This window comes from Pollicipes pollicipes, unplaced genomic scaffold (genome assembly GCF_011947565.3).
Source record: "Pollicipes pollicipes isolate AB1234 unplaced genomic scaffold, Ppol_2.1 Scaffold_4002;HRSCAF=4701_pilon_pilon_pilon, whole genome shotgun sequence".
NCBI lineage: Eukaryota > Metazoa > Arthropoda > Thecostraca > Pollicipedomorpha > Pollicipedidae > Pollicipes > Pollicipes pollicipes.
Window position 1 is genome coordinate 46,500,416 of NW_023596420.1, and position 23,599 is coordinate 46,524,014.

At 57.4% G+C, this 23,599-nt stretch overlaps 1 protein-coding gene and 1 long non-coding RNA gene across 2 annotated transcripts; both read left to right on the forward strand.

The window, feature by feature from the left end:
• The first annotated feature begins 7,320 nt into the window (after nucleotides 1–7,320).
• Nucleotides 7,321–10,431, forward strand: LOC119093688 (uncharacterized). The gene is made up of 3 exons (XR_005093657.1): nucleotides 7,321–7,416; nucleotides 9,614–9,768; nucleotides 10,206–10,431. It is a non-coding gene; the product is annotated as an uncharacterized LOC119093688 (long non-coding RNA).
• Nucleotides 10,432–10,790: 359 nt separating this feature from the next.
• LOC119093687 (piwi-like protein Ago3) lies at nucleotides 10,791–23,112 on the forward strand. Its single transcript, XM_037216689.1, has 18 exons — nucleotides 10,791–10,857; nucleotides 11,497–11,664; nucleotides 12,080–12,284; nucleotides 12,672–12,874; nucleotides 13,191–13,304; nucleotides 13,557–13,722; nucleotides 13,956–14,054; nucleotides 14,596–14,761; nucleotides 15,169–15,331; nucleotides 15,995–16,205; nucleotides 16,428–16,523; nucleotides 16,974–17,093; nucleotides 17,304–17,407; nucleotides 18,381–18,474; nucleotides 18,762–18,845; nucleotides 19,220–19,324; nucleotides 22,036–22,278; nucleotides 22,777–23,112. Exons 2-18 carry the CDS (start codon nucleotides 11,609–11,611, stop codon nucleotides 22,861–22,863), a joined length of 2,316 nt encoding a protein of 771 aa, XP_037072584.1. The 5' UTR covers nucleotides 10,791–10,857; nucleotides 11,497–11,608; the 3' UTR covers nucleotides 22,864–23,112.
• The last annotated feature ends 487 nt before the right edge of the window (nucleotides 23,113–23,599 follow it).

Here is a 23,599-nt window from a genome sequence, read left to right on the forward strand (position 1 = left end):
AAGCAGGGACAGTTTTAATGATTCGGCAGCGTGTATTTACCGAAACGAAAATGAGTCGTGAATTCAAATTCCCAAATTTTGAATTTGCTTCTCTTTTTCTCTTCGATAGGGGCATGTTGCCGAAATATCAATACAATTATCCCTCTGTCTTTCTCCTGTTTATTCTACAGCGAACAATGCCAAGTGTTGTCTTCTCCACATGCATGCAAAAGTGATGTAAGATGATGTTTTGAAAGCTTCACCAAACAAACTTTAGTCGTTCTCCAGCTATTTCGGAAAAGGTCAACCCCGGTCAACGGGGTCGGATACCCCCCCCCCCCCCCCCTCCCAACCTCGGCTTTTCCTCTCGCGTCCTGTTAGTTTACTGCTCTATACTCGGCAGCACTCGCCACGCGAGCACATTTGAAGCACATAGAAGCACATGAGCTCTCCTGCGTTTAAGGAGAATGACTTTCCATGTGTTCTGAAAAGTAGTAGTTTGTTTCAGTATAAGTTGAAGTATATAAACGAAATACGCGGCAATATGTTTTGCAAAGTAATGAGATCTCAGGTCAGTGGTAGCACTGCCATATTTGTGCCAATCGGATCGGTAATTTTCACGGATGTTTTGGCCAATGTTTGCAAAATATAAGAAAAAGGTAGTAAACATTCTTGACGTTTATTGTATTTATATTTCAAAAATATAAGAATAAAAGGTAACGTACAAAACGGTAGCAAGCACCAAATGGTAGATTAATTCGTAGATGCGGGACTGATGCCTACAGCGAGATTGTTTGACCGAGCGCGGTAACAGTCGACGGATCTGGTCATGGTGCGGAACTTGCAAACGGTTTTGCCTTCGGCATGTCCCTGCATTTTCGCGCCTATGTAGGAATGTGAGAACTTATTTCATTGTGATCAAGACGGCATGAAAAAGACATAAGAGTGTGTCGAAAGAGGTAAGTGGGTTGCACAAGAACAGTGTTGTATTAGAATAAAGAATGTGTTATACTTAAAAGTGCTGTTTGTTGTACTTTCTGAGAGCATTGGAAAACGGGCATACCAGTCCACTGACGGATTCAGGGTGCATTCGAGCCACGCCCCCCCCCCCCCCCACAGTCTGTCAGTCCCCCCCTCATATCTGTTGCGCTCTACACGATAATTTCACCTCGAAGGTTGCAGTTGTAGAATTTGTATCATTTCTGTTGTAAACCGAAACCGACCAACGTAAGCCGAACAATGGTAATGCGAGAACAGAGCAACAAGCTTTGTTTCAATAGCACTTGTTGAGCACGTGCTTGCTCCGGGACCCCAAGAAGTCGACCCACGTGGACGACAACCTTGGGACGGCAACGATTCCTCGATCACACGAACGACGGCCCACACCTGCAAGCGGGACCGCTGGAGGCCAGGCCTGGAGGGCCGCCACAGGGCGACCGCAGGCCTGAAAAGACAGGTGCCGCGTGGCGTGGGGCGGTGACCTCACTGCAGCCGCCGGACATCAGCAGGGATGCAGGAGCGCGGCCGCAACACTGTCACTCACGGCCTCAGCACTCTCACTCACAGCTTCAACACTCTCATTCACGGCCTCAGCACTTTTACTCACGGCCTCAGCACCCCCACTCACGGCCTCAGCACTCTCACTCACGGCCTCAGCATTCTCATTCACGGCCGCAGCACTCCCACTCGCGGCCTCAGCGCTCTCACTCACGGCCGCAGCGCGCTCACTCACGACACTATAGGCAGCTTCCGCTTCCACACACAGTACACCAAGCTCAAATACATGACAGACAATCACAGCACACAGATCAGCTGCCACCTGACTACCGCAGGACACCCGCTGTGACACTGAAATTTGGACAGACGGGACGAACAGTCGCAACGAGCTGCTGGCACGGTGCCAATAGGCCGATCACCTCAGAATGATCTAAAAATTATCTGGTGCTTCTGTAGCGGAATGTACTGTCTTCTGGCTGTGATAAGGCAGGCTTCTGATAGCAGGGTTATCAAAGAGTGCGCCTTTCCAGTGACTGCGATCTCCATATAGAAACGGCGAGCCTCGATATACCGGTCCATAGGAGAGCCTTAAGCGACGTCGTTGTGGCCGCGCAGAGGACACCTGGTGATGGCGCCGTTAGCAACCATACCCCCTGATATAATACTACCACAATCTCGGCGCCAGTCAACTTCACTCAAGCATAGTATAAAAACAGTTCGCACGAAAATGGTACCTTACAAACTCTAGGAGCATTACCACACCAGGGAACAAACCGAACTGGGGCCTTATTATCCCAGCGGGCGTCTTGACGCCGGCCCGACGTCACGCTAAGACACAGCGTCCTGGAACACATTACGAGGATCCGGCGCAAGCTCAGCTCATCAGCAGTGACAGGCGCAGTCGTCATCTTGGATGCGGTAAACCTGACGCCCACACGTGCACCGCTAAGGCAGCCAGATGTGGCGCGCCGCTAATGCGGCCGACGACGCACCACCGCAGGCAGGGGCGTCGGTTTATCGACTTCTTGGGGAGGATCTGCGTCTTCCAGTGCGGACCTGGGCCCTGCCATTGCTCCTCTGAGCCCTGTCAATACATACCAGCAAAAATGGCAAACTAGACCAGAGAAACGCAGAAGAACTACGTTAGCAATCGGTACGCTAGGTACCTAGACATGTCACTATTGGCATCAAGCTCATTTTGTGCATAATAGCATCTTGTAGGCACTTTGTCTGTTACTCATACGAGCTCCTTCATATGTCAGGCCGGTCTACAAACGTTTGACAATATTTTGACATCATAACACTTGGTTTGTGATGGAACACAATTTACTCCAACTGTGGTAGCTTTTAAAAGTATAGGGTGGCCACGTGAAGCTTAACGTATGTTTCCTTCAACAGCAGCAAGTGTAGTTGGTTCACAATCGTGACAGAGATGGCACTCGACTGCCAACTAAATGGCGAAACACGACCAGGGATGGCGGTAGTCATCATTGAATCCACATCCATCAAGTCGTGACGACAAAAGGCTCTCCAGCTGACCCTCTGGCGGTCCAAAGGCGCAACAGCTGAGCCTGCTGCGTGTAGTCGATTGTAGGGTTGACTGTTCACGGTGGTGTGTCGCACCTTAGGTCTGAAGGTGGTTTGGAGCTTTCAAAGGTTCCAGTCGGGCAGACCTGCAGCCCGGCCCTTGATCATTGGTCTGAAAAGGCCTATTGCCCCCCCCCCCTCCCTTCGGGCTCCTTGAGCATTGCCCTTGGCCGACTCGATCCCCTGCTAACATAGGACCCCTGTTAGGCACTGTGGGCCCCTGACCAACACAGACTTCTCTCAATGACTAAGTTCCGACCAATGTAAAGTACGGGCCCTAGCCTCGTCCCTGTTTGGGAAATGGGCCGCCAAGTACAGACCGACTGGTCGCCTACTGTTCAGCCCTTGTGATGCCTGATAGACATAGAGGCCCCATCCACTACGTCCGTCAGGCATTAAGCATCATATCAGGCAGAGAGGCCCTTATCCACCCAGAGCCCCCATTGGCGAAAAGGGCCCTTTTGAGTGACATTCGAGAACCCGACCTGCAGGGTCAGGATCCGTAATACGATCTCCACAGTTCTGCGGGCCCATTTGACCCTCAAATCGGGATCTAGATGGGGGGGGGGGGGGACGTGCCCCCGTGCCCCCTGATGCCAGCGCCTCTGGACCCAGGCTATGTGAAAGTACTGTTTACAGTACACACGAATGCGCGCGCGCCCACACGTACAGCGGGGCGTGTTTTCACCGTTTCATTGTGAATACGAAACCTTGCCTTCAATATTTTTTCATTGGTAACAGGGTCCAACTAGCACGAGAGGCTTTTTGATATTCGGGGTCACATTCCTTTTCCTACGCAGCAAATGTGTCCCTGGTCGGCCTGAGGCTCATTGTCGACACATCGACCCCTTTAGGCACCGTGAGCCCTTATCAGCACAAGAGGTCCATCACTGTTTCAGGGGCCTCGACCAATATAGGAGGCCTACTGATTGGTATCTGCGTGTTGGCCTTGCTCCTGCTTTGGAAGTGGGCCCCCTAGGGCCTAGACCGGCGCGGAACCTACAGTTCAGCACTGGGGTTATCAGTCATCTGACTCAAATAGAGGCAATCACTGTTCCAGGGGGCTTCAAATTGATACAAGACGTGCTCAGGACATTTGACATGACAGGGCATTTGAGAGCTTGGCCTTCGGGCTACGGTCCTTATTAGGACATCCGGCCTGCACTTCGGACCTTCCAATCGAGCCGTTGCTCGTCGGCCACAAGGGGCCCAAAGGACCGTTCGGGAACCTTGGAACCTTCGGTGTCCTCGGGCCCTGTGGGAGCAAGGGCAAGGATTTGCGTGCTTCTGCCCCTCTCCCGTTACCTGAGCTGTATAAGGGGTGAACTTAGACTTCAGCTCCTCGTGGATTTTAAAGCCGTTTCTGGTGCCCCCTGGAATTGGACTTGGCTTTAAAGCAGATGTTTGGGGCCCTCTGTCGTGATTTTATCAGAGGGCAGACGAAGATATTGTGTACCGCTGGTTTTGGTGTCCTTGAAGGGACACCAGGTCCCTCTAGGCTCGTGACTCAAAATCGAAGATTTTGTGCCCTTTTGGTTTTCCCTAAAATTTTGTCTCTCTTAACGATATAGGCTGTGGTTCCGAAATGAAGGCTTTCGTGCCCTTTTCACCATAAAATTTTGGTGTCTCTTAGGGGCGCCGAATCTTCACAGGGCCCAAGGGGAAGGGGCAGGGCTCTCTGCCCCATCCCGCTCCGGATCCGCCACTGCTTTGTGGTGTCTCTGGCATTGTGTGCCTCTGTAAGGTTATGATGCCCAGGTGTTAAGGTTTTTGGTGCCCTTCGCGGAGTGGGTCTGCTAGAATTTCGTTTGGGTGGAAGACGCAGACAATTGTAGTGCGAATATTGTAGTTGTTGTAGTTGTAGTGTTCTTGGAATTTGGTGCTCCTTGAGAATCAAGGATTGTGGCCCTATGCGGTGCCCCTAGGCTTTGGTGCCACGCCCCCGAAAATAGAGATGTGGGGCGATTTGTGGTGCTTGTGAGCGCGCTGAGCAGTCCTGGCCAAGCATAAGCTCGCTGAGGAGTTCTGGCTGAGCCTGAGCTCGCCGAGTTGTTCTGGCTGAACCTGGGTTCGCTGAGAAGTTGTTGCTGAGCCTGAGCTCGCTGAGCAGTTCTGCCTTAGCCTGAGCGCGCGGAGCATTTGTAGCCGAGCCTGAGCTCGCTTGAGTTCTGGCTGAACTTGGGATCGCTGGGCAACTTTGGCTGAGCCTGAGCTCGCTGAGGAACTGTGGCTGAACCTGAGCTCACTGGGGAGCTCAGGCTGAGGCTGCTTTCACTAAAAAGTTCCGGCTGAGTAGCCTTGGCTGAGTCTGAGCTCGCTGAGGAATCCTGGCTGAGCTTGAACTTGCTGAGGAGCCTCGACTAAGCCTGAGCTTGCTGAGGAGTTCCGGGCGAGACAATGCTGCTCCAAACAGGCCACCAGTCATACAATCGATAACGAATAACGGCGACGCTGATGCCAGCGATGACGAAGTTGTTGCAGAAGCTAGCAGCCAGCACTGCGCCGGTTGCTCAGCAGACTTAAGCATACTGGTGTTGTGACGCGCCTGACCGTTACGGGGACTCGTGATATTGCTTGGAGGACCACCGCCCGTTGGAGATCGCGTGCTAAGGAAACCAATGCGTCCGAGCCGGCACTTCTGAGGCACACGAGTCGTGTCGTCGCGGTTATCCTTCTTCAAAGTTAAGATTGAGCCGCGCGCTCAGTTCGAAGAGAATTGTCGTTGCTTCTCTAGTATGGTGTACACTCCAGGTGCAATACGTCCGATGGAGGGACGGTTGTTCAGTCGTTTCGCAACGCAGAGAAGGATTAAACAGTGAGGTATATTAGTGACGCCATTTATGCTGCCAGTAATATTTAGCACTGCTCAAAAATGTTACACCCCACTTGAAATACAAATTTCAGGCGCGATCGCCGCGCTAGCGCACGTGAATACTCATTATGGGTAGCGTACAAGGATACTGGAGGAGGTTGCACATACGTGACGTCATCAGGGGAGTAAAGTTTGGTGGCCCGTAGTGTGGTTTTTGGTTGGTACTACACAAAGGTTGGTAGGTACTAGTGACATGATAACGAACGGAGATTTAGCCAGTGAACTGAGTAATAGTAGTATCCTACATCTTTATTTCAACGCTATATGAACAAAATTTGAACATTTTACATTCAAAATATTCTATTGACAAATCAATGTTACGATCTACTTCAAAAAATAAATCCTACTAAACTACGTTTTCTAGGACCAGTTCCCGCGCCATATTCGTCGTAGCTAACATGCCCGGTCTTGATATGCAATACTTCGTTCTTGAAATGAATATTTATTTGTAAATAAATGTAAATCATCGGTAATGCTAAATCCGAATTTTGAAATGGACAATAACTGTCCATTTGTCGTCGTACTACAGTACGCATATGAAGTGAAATGTGAAAGTAAGGTTTTGTAAAGGGATAGGTACCACAAATTTTGTTTTAACTTTACTATAATCATCCTAGTTGTTGGTTAACTAGCAGATTCAGAATGTCGGGTGGGTTAGGTGGAAAATTTACTCAAGGAATTATACTCCGACTACCCTTATATATATCCCAAGACAACTTCCCAGGTCAGGTGTCGGCCACCACTCTTTGGCTGACAAAAATTGCAAAACTTGCCAGAAATCGTTCCATTTACAGGAAAATCTGCTATCTTCAGCTGAAATGGTGCGCTTTACATTTGCGCCTACCGGGGTTCACTCATCACTGACCCCATGAGGACGAGCCAACCCTGCATCCACCCAGGCAATACCCCTCCTGAGGCTACAGGGTGTGCATTCCAATTTGTCTATGCGCGTCCCAGGGGACTACAAGCGCGTCTGGGCCGCCAATTCTCATCTCTATTCTATGTTGCTGTTGTCGTATGTCGTAATCTTTTACACGGACTGTTTCTAAACACTTCTGCCTAGAGTTCCTTAGAATAAGTCACTTATAAATGGGTAACCTATCTATCCGTTGGATGCAGGTTGGAACCGCATTTCAGCAGTAAGTTGTAGCTCTGGTGCAAGCCAACGCCATTTCCAAGATAAAAATACTTAATTGAATGTGCTAGGTTGAAACTAAATCCGGTTTATCGAAGTATTTATTTCTAAACCGGCCCTCAAAGAACAGCGTTTTCATGCCGCCGTGGCGTTGGTGCAATATCGCTTAGTTCCATATGACGTCATTGTATCTCCTACCCAGAATGCAGTAACGCTGGATAACGCATATCTGGGAGAACTTGTTTTTTTGCGTTGTTGGAGAGCTGTGGACTGCGATTTGTGTTAGTGAATGTGTGAACTCATTGCATATTCGTCATAATTGAAGGAAAAAGACAAAGGCAACTTGGTGAGTGGTGCTGTCATTTCCTGACGTCAGTTGCCAGCAGTCAAGCAAGGTCCTTAAATTCTCAAAAGGGAAGTGATTCAATCTGCAAAGGACATCACTAGATAGCAATATTGAAGAGGGGATTCATTTAAAATGGGTTTGCTTTTCATGTGTAATTAGGCTGTTGCTCCATGTACGCATTGGCAGCTTTGTTACCCTGCCTGCTGTCACTGGTAGGTGTTCCTGGAGGAAATGCTATAAAATGTACCTTACCCTGGAATTTTCCCATGAAGTGTTGACATCTTGGAAGAACTCAGCATATATTTGTAATTGTGATGTATCATAGCATGGTGCATTGTTGCCACTAATTCTCATGTTGAGAGCCAGCCTTTCAGGTAAATATGATATCAAATAGGGAAGTTGAGTAAGAATACTCCCAAAGGTGTTTCCAACCAGCAAGTTTTTAAATGTTGGAACAGTTTGGTTTGACCAGAGTTTGGGCTACACTGGTGTGAAGTCTGGCACACCAATGTCACAAAGGCATCTTGGAGTGAATGAATTTTTTGGAAACTGGACTGGGTGTGCTTGGATGTCTAGGTACTAGTTGACTAGGAAATTGCTTAAATACTAGCATTCTGTACAGTGGTGGAGAGATTCCAGACCATTTTTGTTAAGACTGCCTGGCAACTTAAAATACCAGTCACAGCCTCAAGATTTGTGTGATGTGTTGAAGTGATGGGACAGGCAGTGGTTTTTGTGAAGCTAGATATAAAGTGCAGTTATAAAATGGCAATGTCAAAGCAGAAGTCAGCAATTCCAACTCATTTAAAACCAAAGCAGGAACCATAGTTCAAAAATTACTGAAGGATCTAAACCAAAGCCAAAACTGGCTGCTTAAAAGGGCATGAGGTGAAAGTTGAAATCACCCATGGAAACTAAATGACTCAAAGTGGGGGCTGAATCCTGAGGTGTTTGGAAAAGCTGTGGCTTTGCAAAGCCAACTTTGTTCCCATACCTGGCACACAAATGCATATTTGTACTTATTGTAAGTGTTTCTGTTTCAGTTGCCAATGCCAGTATTTTCTCATTTTGACTCAGGGAATAATGATATGCTTATTTCAGGTTTTTGCAGCAATCATCTTGCTAATGCCAAAAGGCTGACAATTTTGAAGCACCTGGGCACCATTTTCATCCTTTACCCTGCTAGCTTCTCAGAGTGTAGGCTCTAGGTCTTCAGTGGCCTTGTATAACATGGTTGGGTTGCATTTTTATAAAACTGTATCACTCAAAATGTCAAAAATGAGAGGGACATGAACATTGCTTGTGGGGTGTAAGAAGCATGTTCAACAAATGGTGACAAGCTTAGGTTCATTAGACAACACAGGCAATCATTTATCAAAGGCAATATATTATCATCATTTAGTGGCTTAAAAGTCCCTTCAAAAGACTTTGTGGGAGGTGTTCTCAAGAGACAAGGACTGTTATGATCACAAATGTTTGGAAAAGTGGGAGTCAGTTGGGAATGCCCTCACACCATATGCATCTAAATTATCACCCCCATGTTGGGAGACAGTAGAGTGTTGTGTTGAGGGCTGGCTTCTATTGAGGACTCTGCTTCAATGCATGATTGTGCAGCTCCCCATTGCTCTAATAGGACATTCTATATGAGAGGATGTGATTGAAAATGGTTTTTGATAGTGTCCATGGTATTCCTTTAAAGTCCCTTTTTATGGGACTGCAAGGCTGTACAAAGGCCTTCCCGTGATCAGGGCAGTGTCCCTTAGCTATTTATTAGATGTTTTTATTCTGCTGGGAGGCTCATGGGACTGTCACCAGCTGAGGCAGTGCTGGGGCAGCTGCCGTCTCTCGGCGGGTTGGCTCCGACTTGGCCTCGTGTGACTTGGCTGCTGCTCCAGTGCCGCAGCGCCCCTCAGCTGAGGCAGTGCTGGGGCAGCTGCCGTCTCTCGGCGGGTTGGCTCCGACTTGGTCTCGTGTGACTCGGCTGCTGCTCCGGTGCCGCAGCGCCCCTCAGCTGAGGCAGTGCTGGGGCAGCTGCCGTCTCTCGGCGGGTTGGCTCCGACTTGGCCTCGTGTGACTCGGCTGCTGCTCCGGTGCCGCAGCGCCCCTCAGCTGAGGCAGTGCTGGGGCAGCTGCCGTCTCTCGGCGGGTTGGCTTCGACTTGGCCTCGTGTGACTCGGCCGCTGCTCCGGTGCCGCAGCACGTCTGTGTGTGTGAGCGGCCGAGATGGACGGCGACGGCGGAGCATCGCGCCCGGCGCTGGGCCGTGGCGGACGGGGCGAGGCCATGCGGCGCGCGCTCGAGATGTACAAACGGCGCCCGGGCGCCCAGCTGCAGGACGCACAGCAGAGCCAGGTGAGCCGGGCGCCGGGCGACCGCGCACCGTCGACCGGGCCGGCGCCGCCCCACAGGTCCGCGCCGTCCAGAGGTACAGCCAGCTGCTCAGGACAGCTCCGCGCGCGCTGCTGACCACGTGTTGTTCAGGACTGATCTTGCGCTGGCTTATTGTTCAACACAACCGTTTTGTGACTGCTGCATGCCTGTAGTGGAGTCCAGGCGTCTGTCTCCATTATCAGGGTTTATTGCACAGCTTGAGACTGACTGTGCTATGCGTGCATGACCTCCAACATGGTGCAGCATAATGACATTAGGTTTTGCCTACACTACCTGAATCCACACTGTACCGGAATGCCTCAGAATGAAGCCAGTATGGCAGAATAGATGAGCTCGACAGCGCTGACCCGTATCTGAGGTGGTGCGGGCCCCTGACCAGGGTTGTCGCCTTTTGGCAGGGCGGCGTGCCCGACCATCCGCTGGCGGCGGTGCCGGGACCGGCCGGAGACGCGCCGCCGCCGTCCGCAGCGCCCGCCGCCGCCGCCACCGCCGCGCCCAGCAGGACCGCACGCCTCCAGATGCTGCTGGAGAAGCACAACAGAGAGAGTACGTGGCACGGATTGCCGCGCGGCCGGCCGCCAGTGAGGCCATGCTGAGAAGCGGCGCGGCTCTGACGGCTGGATGCGGGGGAGCAGTGTGCCGGCCTGCCGGTGATTGGCTCAGGCGTCTGACGTGGGGCTTTGGTGGGTTGTCTGGTGTGAAGCTGGCGGCGGCCGACCGCTTGCCAGGCGCCGCTCCGGCGCGGCCTCGAGCGCCACGGACGCGGCGTCGGGTTCGCCGCCGATTTGGTCGTCTGACCGTTTGGCGGCCGGGCGGCCGTTGTGTGTGGGAGCGCCGCGTCCCGCCGCGGCGCGGTGTGTCCGGCCGTGACCTGCGCGTGCGGCCGGCAGAGGCGCTGGCCGGCGGTCAGCCCAGCGAGCCGGGCCGCGTCGCCGACCCGCCGCCGCCGGCGCCGCACGTCGGCTCGACGCCGCCACCGTCGCAGGCGCAGCCGCCGGCCGGCCGCGGCCGCGCTCTGACCCTGCTCCTGGAGCGGCACAAACAGAAGTGGTGAGAGGCTAGTGCGGCCGGCGCCGCGCTGCCCTGCTCGGCGTAAGCTGCCGGCTGCTGTGGCGTGCCAATGGTGGCACAGCCGTGACGGTCCCTTACAGTCAGCCGTTGTATTGACCACAAGTGACCAGCAGTGATTCTTGCTGTCCTGTTGATGACATTAGTCTACATAACATTCCGGTCACTGAAAGGTCTCACACTCATGCTTTTTCTCGTTGGGTGTGGGGCTGACATGTACATGGCCTTGTATTCTAGACATACTGTCGTGCTGCGGTCACACCGCCTGCTGTACTGTGTGTAACGCGTGGTGCTGTGTGTCGGCCTCGTATGGGCGTGTTGTGCCGCCACAGGTAGCGGTCGGGTGTAGCGGTCGGGTTCGTGCTGTGCCGCCACAGGTAGCGGTCGGGTGTAGTGGTCGGGTTCGTGCTGTGCCGCCACAGGTAGCGGTCGGGTTCGTGCTGTGCCGCCACAGGTAGCGGTCGGGTGTAGCGGTCGGGTTCGTGCTGTGCCGCCACAGGTAGCGGTCGGGTGTAGCGGTCGGGTTTGTTCTGTGCCGCCACAGGTTGTGGTCGGGTTCGTGCTGTGCCGCCACAGGTTGCGGTCGAGTGCGTGCTGATGCCTGGCGTTCTGTCGCTGCAGTGGACAGGCTCCATCTGCGCCAGCTGCGACTCCGGCTCCAGCCACGGCTCCATCTCCAGGCCCGGCGCAGAGCCCGCAGGACGTGGACCGACTGGCCGGCCGCTTTAAGCGCATGGAGGTGGACCTGGAGAAGCCGCCGGTCATCAAGATGGGTACTTCCGGTCGGCGGTGAGCACACCGTCCTCAGCGCCCGGTGCCTGCCGCCTGGTCGCTGGCGCTGACATTCAGGCACTTATGCCGACGTGCGTCATATTTTGTCCCAGATGTGCACAGCAAAAGTTGACGCGTGTGTTGCGTGATGCGGTATGGAGCGTCGTGTCGCTGCTTACCTTGTACCCGTGAGTGATTACTGTGTCGTTTAGCCCCAGTCTCGTGTACGTACTCAGTAATCCATGGCGGGATTCACACAAGGCGACGAGCCCACTTCGCTGCACGGTCCAGTCCCGTTTGAAGGCATGTGTGGTGATCCGCCACAAACGCCGGCGTCCGGCGGTGCGTGCAGGCGCGCCGTCGCCGTGCGTGCGGCGCGCGCTGCCGGCCGGCGCCCGCTCTGAGCGCGCCCTCCTCCGGTCCGCTGCGGCAGGGTGGACCTCTACACGAACCACATCGGACTGCGCATGCAGCCGGGCCGCGCCGTGCACGAGTACCAGCTGCGCTTCACGCCCTACCAGGACTCGGTGTCGCTGCGGTTTCGGCTGCTGCGGCACGAGCGCGTGCGCGCCGTCATCGGCACGGCCAGCGTGCACGACGGCGGCAAGTACTACCTGCCCATGCGGCTGCCGAGCGAGGTGAGAGGGGACCGGCGCGTGGCGCCGCGCGCCGCCGCGCGCTCCGCACGGCTGGCGCGGGACGGCCCTGGCACTGCGCTCGGGCGGAGCCGCCGCTGGAGGTGAACGTCGCTGCGCTGTTTGCGATGGCGACATGCTTGGCTATTTGGTAGTGGGTCAGGTTGTGGCCCTTCAGGCATGGGTGTTCGTACGACTACCCGCCATTTGTACAGCGTGTGGCTCAGCGTGTGGCATCAGTACCCTGTGGCACTATTCAGAAGTTCGCGGCTCACTTCTGAGCTGTTTTCACGTGCAGAGACGGCTGTGTGACTGGGCCGATTGGGTGTCGGGTGTCCCGCGGCCTGCAGCAGCTGACCTCGGCTGACCTGACGTCCGGTCGCCCGGCAGGTGACCTCCATCCAGGTGCCGCACCCCGACGGCGCGTCGCCGCCCGTGCTTGTTGAGTTTATCTGGAAGAAGGAGACGCCGCTGGAGGCCTGCATCCACCTGCTGAACGTGTGCATGAAGCGCATCATGGGCCGGCTGCAGTTGTCGCCCTTGCAGCGCTCCTTCTTCGACAGCGCCGCTGCCAAACAGATCCCCAAACACCGGTGGGTGGCAGCCCAGCCGTCAGCGGGGGATAGTGGACGCACTGCCCCCCCCCCCCCCCCTGCTCGCCAGCTTGGCTGTTTGGCGCCGTTCCGCCGCGCAGCTGTCCCCACCTGCTGGCTGTCCAGTGTCTCTCCGCCGCAGAGCTGTCCCCGCTTGCTGGCTGTCCAGCGCCGCTCCGCCGCAGAGCTGTCCCCGCTTGCTGGCTGTCCGGCGCGGTGTACCCGCTCACACGAGTGTAGCGGGCTCGAGTGTCTGCCGGGTCGAGCGGCGGCGTGGCTCATGCCGGCGCCCGTTGACTGCCGCCCGTCCCGGCAGGATGGAGGTGTGGCCCGGCTACATCACGGCCATCCACTGCTACGAGGGAGGCATCAAGCTGAACGTGGACGTGGCCCACCGCGTGCTGCACACCTCCACGGCCATGGAGTGCATGTGAGTGACGGCTGGTGCCGGCCTCGGCGCGCCGCTGTGCCCGCCCTGCCCCCGCTGCTGGGCGGTGTGTGTTGGCGTGTGGGTGGTTGTGGACGGGTCAGCTGCAGGCCGCCGCCGGGCATGCCCTCTGGGGCCGGCGGCGGCCGGCAGTCTGCCTCCGCCGGCCACCGACGGCTGTCTGCCGCGAGACGGCGAGGAGACGGGACCGGGACCCGCCCTGCCGCTCACGCTCTGCCGCCTCCCCCTCGCCAGCGAGGACGCCTTCAACACCAACCCGGCCCGCTGGCAAGATACCGTCTTCAAGACGCTCATTGGCCACGTCGTGATGACGCGCTACAACAAGAAGACCTACCGCGTCGACGACATCGACTACACCATGACGCCCAAGGACAGCTTCACTCTGTCGGACGGCACCACGGTGAGCCGGCCGGCCGCTGCGCCGATTGCCTTGTATCTGGCACACGCCTCTCATAACCATCACGGCTGGGGCCCGAAAAAAGCTCGTACGCCTGCGTGCGTGTATGCAACGCTAGGGCATGTTTATTCCTGGGTTGGCTGGAAAGCTCCAGCTGCCCTCCTTGGTTTATCTCGGTTTAACGTTGCTGCACTTTTCCGGGTGGCCTCACGCGTCACGTGCCGCTTCTAACGCAGATCACGTACATGGAGTACTACAAGAAGCACTACATGCTGGACATCAAGAACCCGGACCAGCCGCTGCTGATATCGCGCCCCAAGAAAAGAGACAAACAGGTTCGTCATTTGCCAGCCGCCGGCAGCCGTCGCATGACGCCCCTCGACTGGGCAGGGTAATCCTGGCTCCGTTTTTCAAGCGGCCGTCGTTCAGCGGCCCAGATCTGTTCCACGGCTGCTGCCCGCTCCCTGTAAGCTGTCGCTGGAGCCACGAGGAAGCCGGCGGGAAGGACCCCACTCCCGTGTTTCCGGTCCGTGCTGCCCTTACGACCGCAGTCGCCGCCGCGGGACGTGTGTGTCTTCGTCAAAAGAAACGTGATATAAGTATCGGTGTCGTTTACGAGCCACTTTCGGGCGGCATGGTGGGGCTGCAACGGCTGCCTGTCAGTCGTTTTTCGTCGTTAGTGTATCGCTAACCATGAGCTAGCGGCTAACAGCCAGTCATCGGGAGTATTTGGCGGCGACGGCCACCCAGGCGATAATGTCGCCGGAGGGCGGGGGGGGGGGGGGGGGGCAGGGAACCGCGGTCCGTGACGCCACCGCCGCGCCGTCCACGTGCCGGACCCCACAGCCGTCCGACGGCCGTCTGTGTCCGCCGCAGGAGCAGCAGGTGGACCTCTGCCTGATCCCCGAGCTGTGTCACATGACCGGCCTGACGGACGCCCAGCGCTCCGACTTCCGCATGATGAAGGACCTCATCAGCCAAACGGCCGTCAAGCCCGAGGACCGCGTCCGCCACCTGGCCACCTTCATACGTCGCATCAAGGGTGGGTGACACGGGTCCCCCATTTGGAGAGCATTTCAAATATCGAGCTTTGTCATGTCATGTCATTGGGGCTTTACGAAGCACGCAGCTACTGAGGCCTATATGGCGTCGCCTGCCTCTCACCCTGGCAGGAAGGGCGGGCACCGCGGGAAATCGAACCCGTACCTCTAGTTTCCCAGACGCGCGTTGGTTGACGCAGATGCATTAACCACTGCACTACCGGCACCCCAATATCGAGCTTTTACCCGCATGCAAAGCGTCGAGGTACGTCCGTCGATAAAGACACCCGTGCAAAGAACTGGAGGTGCCTGAAGCACGGAGTGGGTAAAAGGTAACCAATCGTGCGCCTCGCCGCGTGCTCCGGGGGAGGAGGCGATGGGCTGAGCAGCGCCTGCGGTCGGCCGACAGGCTGCCCGGAGGCCAACGCCGTGCTGGAGGAGTGGGGCCTGAGCCTGGACGACGGCGTGTCGCGGCTGGACGGCCGCCAGCTGGAGCAGGAGTCGCTGCGGGTGGGCGGCGGCCGCGAGATCCAGCCCGACACACGCGACTGCTCCTGGGACCGCGCCATCAAGTACGTGGCTCGCGTAGCCGCAGTGCGCCTTAACTGCGTTCGGTGTATTTTTGCTCTCTTTTCCCTATTGCCCTGTTTTATTTCTTACTGTTTGCATCATAGTTACGTTTCGAAACTAAGTTGAGCTTTCTCTTGATGTGTCATCGTCAAGTTGCGCGCGAACTCTTCCGGCGGAAACTGTTGAAGAAGGTAAGCATTTTTAAAAATGAAGATGCAGCCGGCCATGCCTCGTCCAGTCAGCTGCGCCTTTCCGTGTGAGTGTGGTGGTCAGGGCGATGTTTCGGCGCGAAAGGCGCCGGCCAGGGACTCGGTTAAACGGAGCCCTTCGCCGCAAACCTGTCGTTAAACGTCTCTGTTAATCGTCACGTCTGGTGGTGCCATGAATAATCATACAAAAACATCCCAAATGAAATGCATCTGAGTTCAGGAGCCGAGGTATTTCATGAAAAAATTATGGACCTACTAAGGTATGTTCTAATTTTAGTTGCCTTGAATGAGCATTACAGTCTGATTTCAAGATGACGTGCTTGGCTCAGGTTCACGTTTTACTGGAAAGCTAAATATTGTCAATTGCTAATAAGCGAACGTTCACACATACCCCGCGGGCCTGATGTAGTGTGGCGGCTGGGCGCCTGGCTCAACATCTCGGCCGGCCGCCTCCAGGAGCAACAAGGCACTGACCACGGTGGATCTGCGCTGCTGGCTGGTGGTGTTCCTGAACCGGAACGAGCACGCGGCCCGCCAGCTGGTCAACAGTCTGATGCAGGCGTGCCAGGGCGTCGGCATGAACGCTGTGCAGCCGCAGATGGTGTCGCTGCCCAACGAGCGCACCGAGACGTTCGTCGACGCCATGCGGCGTGCCATCCGACCCGAGGTCAGTCGGCGCCCCGGGCGGCGGTCTGGCGACGGCCGGCGCGCCGCTCGCGGCCCCGGCGAGAGCTGCCCTGACGGCCGCGGGAGATGTGCCGTTAGTGCTCGGTCGCGCCGGGGCGGGTCGGCCGGGATCCCCCCGGAAGAGACGGGCTCTGACGGGAGGGTTTGTCTGTCCGCCGGCCCTGCGTGTGTGTGTGACGTGTGGCCCGTGTCTGCTGTGCAGCTGCAGATCATCCTGGCCATCATGCCCAGCCAGCGGGAGGACCGGTATGCGGCCATCAAGAAGCTCTGCTACGTGACCATGCCCGTGGCCAGCCAGGTGAGGCGCGCCGCTGGCAGGGCCGCTCCGCCCCGTCCGGCAGGAGCGGCGCCAGACCCGGCTCGCCGCCGGCGCGCGACGGCCGATGGCGCCATGCAATGGGGCGGACGTGAATGGGGAAGACATGCCGCTAGACTCGGCACTGTTGAGGACACCCAAGTTTAGTTTGAAATTCACCTGGCTGCGACGAATGATCCCGACATGCTTTCCAGGAACATGCTTGAAGCTGCTTATGATCAAGCTGATTTTCTTCCACATCTGACCAGAACTTTCGGGGAACGTGCCCTTAAACATCAGAGCGCCACCATGATAGTAATGTTTTCATGACGTCGTTTCATCAATTTGTGTGTCCACAGTCGGGATGCCAACCTTGCCGAATTGTGGCAGCATCGCTGCTGGCCGTCTGCGCGTGTTCTGTGTCTGACCCGGCCACGCCTGTGCGCGCCCCAGGTGGTCAACTTCCGCACGATCAACAAGGAGTTCGGCAAACTCCGACCGATCGCCTTCAAGATCGCCATGCAGATGAACTGCAAGCTGGGTGGCGAGCTGTGGTCCTGCAGGATGCCGGTGGTGAGTGTCTGTCGGCTCCCCCTGCGCGGCGCCGTCCGTCTGATGTGAAGCGCTGGGACGTGACCGCTGCGTCAGCGCCGGGCCGTCGCCGGCGGCCGGACACCGCTCCGGGGCCGGGCGGGACGCGGCGGCGGCGGCGCGCGCGGCCGGTGTGGCGCGCCGCGCCGGGCCCGCTGCTGAGCGCTGATCGGTCGGCCGGCCTTGTTGCAGAGGAACGTGATGTTGTGCGGCGTGGACGTGTACCACGACAGCCCGCGCGGCAACAACAACTCGGTGCTGGCGTTCGTGTCGGCTCTGAACCCGGACCAGACCAGGTGGGCGCCCCGCTGCGGCTCTCGCCGCTTCCACGCTGACAGTGGGCAGAAACTAGACCAGGCGCCCAAAGCAGCTGCATTCGGATGCGGCCGCACAGCTCGCGCCAGTGTAATGGTAGTATAAACGCGAGGACCGCGAAGCCTAGGAAAGCACTCGAGGCTGAACACAACGTGGCGTGCACCCGTGGCTAGTGAGATTAGTCTGCTCGAGGACGTTACAGTTAATGCGTTGTGGGGCGCCCTGTTATGGTTGATGCCTTGTGGTATATGATCGCAGTTGCCATAACCATAACCAATAGGGGTGCCGGTCGTGTAGGGGTTAACGCATCCGCATTAACCACTGCACGTCTAGGAAACCAGAGGTACGCGGTTCGATTCCCCGCGGTGCCCGCCCTTCTTGCCAGGGTGAGGCAGGCGACGTCATATGGCCTCAGCAGCTGAGTGCGTCGTAAAGCCCCAATGACACACACACACACACACACACACACACACACACACACACACACACACACACACACACACACACACACACACACACACACACACACACACACACACGCACACGCACACGCACACGCACACGCGCACGCGCACGCGCACGCGCACGCGCACGCGCACGCACACGCGCGCGCGCGCACGCGCACACACGCGCACGCGCACGCGCACGCGCACGCGCACGCGCACGCGCACGCGCACGCGCACGCGCACGCGCACACGCACACGCACACGCACAACCATAACCAATATAGAAACAATATAACCAAAAGCGTCATAACATAGTGCGGCCGAGGGCGCTGGGGCACCGGGTGACAAGCAGTGTTGTCGAGGCCTCTCCGTCCCCTCTCCCGCCGCATGGCTGTACCTGTCTGTCTGCCTGTACCGTCTGTCTGTGCTGTCGTCGGGCTGTGCCTCTCTGAGCGCGTAGCTCGGCTCGGTCTGGTGGTGACCGCGCCGCGGCCGGCCTGGCTGCCAGGTACCACTCGCAGGCGAGGATACAGAAGCCCGGCCAGGAGCTGGGCGACACGCTCAGCATGTGCCTGCTCACCGCCCTGCGCCGCTGGCACAGCGTGAGTCCGCACGTTGGCCGCCACTGAAGCCCAGGCGCTCCCGGAGAGGCAGGACGGAATGATCTGAGAGGCACCTCTCATTGATGGATTCAGCTGGACTTTTTAGTTTGGACTTCGGTTGTACTTGCACTTTCATTGCTGGACTTTCGCCGCGCTGCGACCTTCTGCTCATGGAGCAGTGGCCACGAAGTGTTTGTGATTCGGCGAGGTTCGTCGGCGGCGGCGGCGGCGGCGCGTGCGGTGGCTCCGCTGGGTGGGCCCGCCTGACGCACGGCCTCTGTCCGCAGGCCAACAACAGCCTGCCCGAACACATCGTCATCTTCAGGGACGGCGTGGGCGACAGCCAGCTGCAGGCCACCACCATGCACGAGGTGAGCCCCCCCCCCCCCCGGTGCGCACGCGCGCCGGCGGCGGCCCGACGCCAGCGGCAGAGCGCTGTGCTGATACTGGTGGGGTGGCGCCATCTCGATGCCGTCTGGGATGTAGAGTGGCGTCAGCCTTGAAGGACGCCGGCTCTTGAAAACGAGACGATGGTGGCGTGTTGGCTGGCGCCGTGCCTGGCGTCGGCACGCGCTCGCCGTAACGCCGGTGTCACGTGCCGTCGGCCTGGCGTGGGTGCCGTCGTTAGCGGGCTGGCGGCGACCGGACGCAGGGTCCAGCGAGCCGGAGTGGGGCCGTGCCCGGCTGTCGCCGCCCCCCCCCCCCCCCGACGCGGCTGACGTCACTGCACCTCGGCCGCCGTCAGATCCCGCAGTATGAGTCGGTGTTCTCCACGTTCCCCGACTACCAGCCGCGCCTGAACGTCATCATCGTACAGAAGCGCATCAACACGCGCATCTTCCACGCCCAAGTAAGAGCGCCGCCGGTCCCGCTGGTGGGCCCTGCGCGCCCGTCACGGTTTGGCCCGCGGTCTTGGTCGCGTCTGTGGTCTCGGGCTCGTCCGCGGTCTCAGCCTCGTCTGCGGTCTCGGTCGTGTTTGCGGTCTGCAGTATCGGTCTCGTGTGTGGTCTGGTCTGGTCTGCGGTCTCGGTCTCTCGTGTGCGGTCTCCATCTCGGTCTCGATCTCGTGTGTGGTCTGCGGTCTCGGTCTCGATCTCGTGTGTGGTCTGCGGTCTCGGTCTCGGTCGTCTCTCTCGGTCTCGGTCGTCTCTCTCGGTCTCGGTCGTCTCTCTCGGTCTCGGTCGTCTCTCTCGGTCTCTCGGTCGTCTCTCTCGGTCTCGGTCGTCTCTCTCGGTCTCGGTCGTCTCTCTCGGTCTCGGTCGTCTCTCTCGGTCTCGGTCGTCTCTCTCGGTCTCGGTCGTCTCTCTCGGTCTCGGTCGTCTCTCTCGGTCTCGGTCGTCTCTCTCGGTCTCGGTCGTCTCTCTCTCTCTCCGGTCTCGGTCGTCTCTCTCTCTCGGTCTCGGTCGTCTCTCTCTCTCCGGTCTCGGTCGTCTCTCTCTCTCTCGGTCTCGGTCGTCTCTCTCTCTCTCGGTATCGGTCGTCTCTCTCTCTCTCGGTCTCGGTCGTCTTCTCTCTCTCGGTCTCGGTGTCTCTCTTCTCTCGGTCTCGGTCGTCTCTCTCTCTCGGTCTCGGTCGTCTCTCTCTCTCTCGGTCTCGGTCGTCTCTCTCTCTCTCTCTTCTCTCCTCTCTCTCTCTCTCTCTCTCTCTCTCTATCTCTCTATCTCTCTCTCTCTCTCTCTCTCTCTCTCTCCTCTCTTCTCTCTCTCTCTCTCTCTCTCTCTCTCTCTCTCTGTCCTGTCCCTGTCCCTGTCCCCTGTCCCTGTCCCTGTCCCTGTCCCTGTCCTGTCCCTGTCCCTGTCCCTGTCCCTGTCCCTGTCCCTGTCCTGTCCCTGTCCCTGTCTCTGTCCCTGTCTCTGTCTTCGTCTCTGTCTGTCTCTGTCTCTGTCTCTGTCTCTGTCTCTGTATCTGTCTCTGTCTCTGTCTCTGTCTCTGCTCTGTCTCTGTCTCTGTCTCTGTCTCTGTCTCTGTCTCTGTCTCTGTATCTGTCTCTGTCTCTGTCTTGTCTCTGTCTCGTCTCTGTCTCTGTCTGTCTCTGTCTCTGTCTCTGTCCTTCTGTCTCTGTCTCTGTCTCTGTCTCTGTCTCTGTCCTCTGTCTCTGTCGTCTGTCTCTGTCTCTGTCCTCTGTCTCTGTCTCTGTCTCTGTCTCTGTCTCTGTCTCTGTCTCTGTCTCTGTATCGTCTCTGTCTCTGTCCTCTGTCTCTGTATCTGTCTCTGTCTCGGTCTCTGTCTCGTCTCTGTCTCTGTCTCTGTCTCTGGTCTCTGTCTCTGTCTCTGGTCATCTGTCTCTGTCTCTGTCCTCGTCTCTGTCCTCTGTCTCGGTCTCTGTCTCTGTCTCTGTCTCTGTCTCTGTCTCTGTCTCTTGTCTCTGTCTCTGTCCTCTGTCTCTGTCTCTGTTCTCGTCTCTGTCCTCTGTCTCGTCTCTGGCTCTGTCTCTGTCTCTGTCTACTTGTCTCTGTCTCTGTCTCTCCTCACTCTCTCTCCTCTCTCGTCTCTCTCTCTCTCTCTCTCTCTCTCTCTCTCTCTCTCTCTCTCTCTCTCTCTCTCTCTCTCTCTCTCTCTCTCGTCCCCGGTGAGCGGCCGGCTACCGGCCGGCCGCCGTCTGTCTTGGTCTCCTTTTGTTGAGTGGGGCGCTCAGCCGCAGTATGATGCTCGGCATGTTCCTTGTGCCGCCTCACGCGGTGGTCAGGCTGTCAACGTACCGTTTCTTAATGCAAGTCTGCCTCGTGTACAGAACTTCACAGTATTTTGCTTCCAGTCATGAGGAAAGTGAATCTACTCTCTTGGTGTATTGTATTTTGTTTTGTTGTATGTGTTTTATTTTGTCTACGTTTTGTGCGACTTACCTGTTGAGTTTGATGTGCCATATCTTAAGACGGTGCATATAGAGGGAGTGATTACATTTGTATGGGGATTTTAACTGAAAAAACCATATTGAAGACGTTTTGGTGCAGTTCACGGCCATGGCCTTTTGTGACCTAAAACCATTTCGTTCCTGAGCTTAAAGGTCGCAGAGATGTGGGAAAGAAGTTGCGGAAGAGTATTTCAAGGTCACATTGAAATGCATAGCGTCATGATAACGTTGTTTCAATCCTGCTATTTCATTGTCCATGCGCCGGTCAAGTCCAAGAAAGGTGTAATTATCGAGCCGCTCATATATGACGTCCGCAGGCACAATTTCCAGAGAAATGCTGTTGTCCATAGCAGCATTTTCGAATAAAAGTGTACTAACAGTAATAAGTGAACTTTTTCATCATATTTGATGTTTCATTCATTATATCCAGATGTGGAATATTCCCTTTAATAGGCGTTGTATTGCCATCATGCCACCTTATTTTTCACATGCCGTATTTCTTTGATGCGTTCGACCTATTCGCGTTTGGGAATCTGTTTGGCAAGTCCCCTGCAGCCGTGAGCTTTCCGGCCGGTGCCTGGTGGCCGGCCGGGGCTGCCGATGCGGGTGTGCCGGAGCGTGAGCCGCTGCCGTGGCGGCCGCCGCCCGGCTGACGGTGCCCCCCCCCCCCCCCCCCCCCCCCCACCCCCCCCCCCCCCCCCTCCTGTCAGGGCCGCGCCATCGCCAACCCCGGGCCCGGCACGCTGGTGGACCACGCCGTCACCGGCCGCCACCTGTTCGACTTCTTCCTAGTGTCGCAGCACGTGAACCAGGGCACCGTGGCGCCCACGCACTACATTGTGCTGCGGGACGGCGGCGCCTGGCCGCCGGACGTGCTGCAAAAGCTGGCCTACAAGGCGTGCCACCTCTACTACAACTGGTGCGGCACCGTGCGTGTGCCGGCTCCGGTCCAGGTGAGGCGCGTCAGCTGGCCGCCCGGCCGGCCGTGCAGGCTCGCTCCGCCCCGCTCCCCTCTCGCCACGCCTCGGCCGCCGTCCAGCTGGCCGCCTGGCCGGCTGTGCAGGCTCGCTCTGCCGCTTTCCTCTCTCGCCACGCCTCGGCCGCTGTCCAGGTGGCCGCGCAGGCCCGCCCTTCCCCGCTCCCCTCTCGCCGCGCCTCGCCGCTGTCCAGCTGGCCTCCCGGCCGGCTGTGCTGGCTCGCTCCGCCCCGCCCCCCTTTCGCTGCGCTTTTGCTGTCCAGCTGGCCACCCGGCCGGCTGTGCAGGTCCGCTCCGCCCCGCTTCCCTCTCGCCGCGCCTCGGCCGCTGTCCAGCGCTGGCGACCCCGCGTGGCGCGCCCGGCGAGCCTTACGCTGTTTGATGCGGCCGTGAAGTGTGACGCTCGCGATGGGATCAGCTGTGGTGAGATGTCCTGCGGCTCCCAGTCCGTCTGACTGGGCTCGTTCCTTTGCAGTACGCCCACAAGCTGGCGGCCATGGTGGGCCAGGTGCTGCACACTCATCACGACGAGCGAATCGCCGACCATCTGTTCTACCTCTGAACGGAGCGACGGCAGCGCCCTGTACAGACTGCCGCGGCGGCAGCAGACAGCGCCCTGCAAAGACTTCCGGAGGCGGTAGACGGCGCCCTGTACAGACCGTCGGGGCGCCACACAGCGCCATGCGCAGACTGCCGGGACGGCGAGTGTCGTCGGTCGCCTGTCGGCCGCCGCCTCCTGCACAAAAGCGCCGGCAGCAACGCGGCCTCAGTGCAGAGCGAGGCACGCGTCCGGGGTCGGATCGTGACGCTCCCCCCCCCCCCCCCCCGAGGCACGGGGCTGGGTACTACCGAGTGCCGCCGCCCTCCGGCAGGCGCTGATCTCGCCACACGGGGATTCGTCTATTTTTGTAAACATTGCCGTGGCGGCGCCGTTGCAATCAGCGTCGATGCGACCGGCGCCAGCGACTTCGTGTTCGCTCTTAATGATTTGCGTACCAAACGTTACGTTTTTTTTTCCACGAGACGGTGGCCAGCTTTAGTTTTAGTCCGGGTGGCTGATAATGCTCACATCTTCGTTCTAACAGTTGGCTGACAAGACCGTATTTACGACGAGGACGCATGCTTTTGTTCCCCTCCCACTACGCATTCGCCGTTTAACTTCCTCTTTTGGAACTCGGGCTGTGCTTCGGAACGCGGTGACCTGTAGCACAATAGCACTATAACGAGGGAAGCGTTACAATCGGTGCACAAAGAGGTGGCATGAGAGGATGCGCGGGGAATCGGAATGCGTTTGTAAG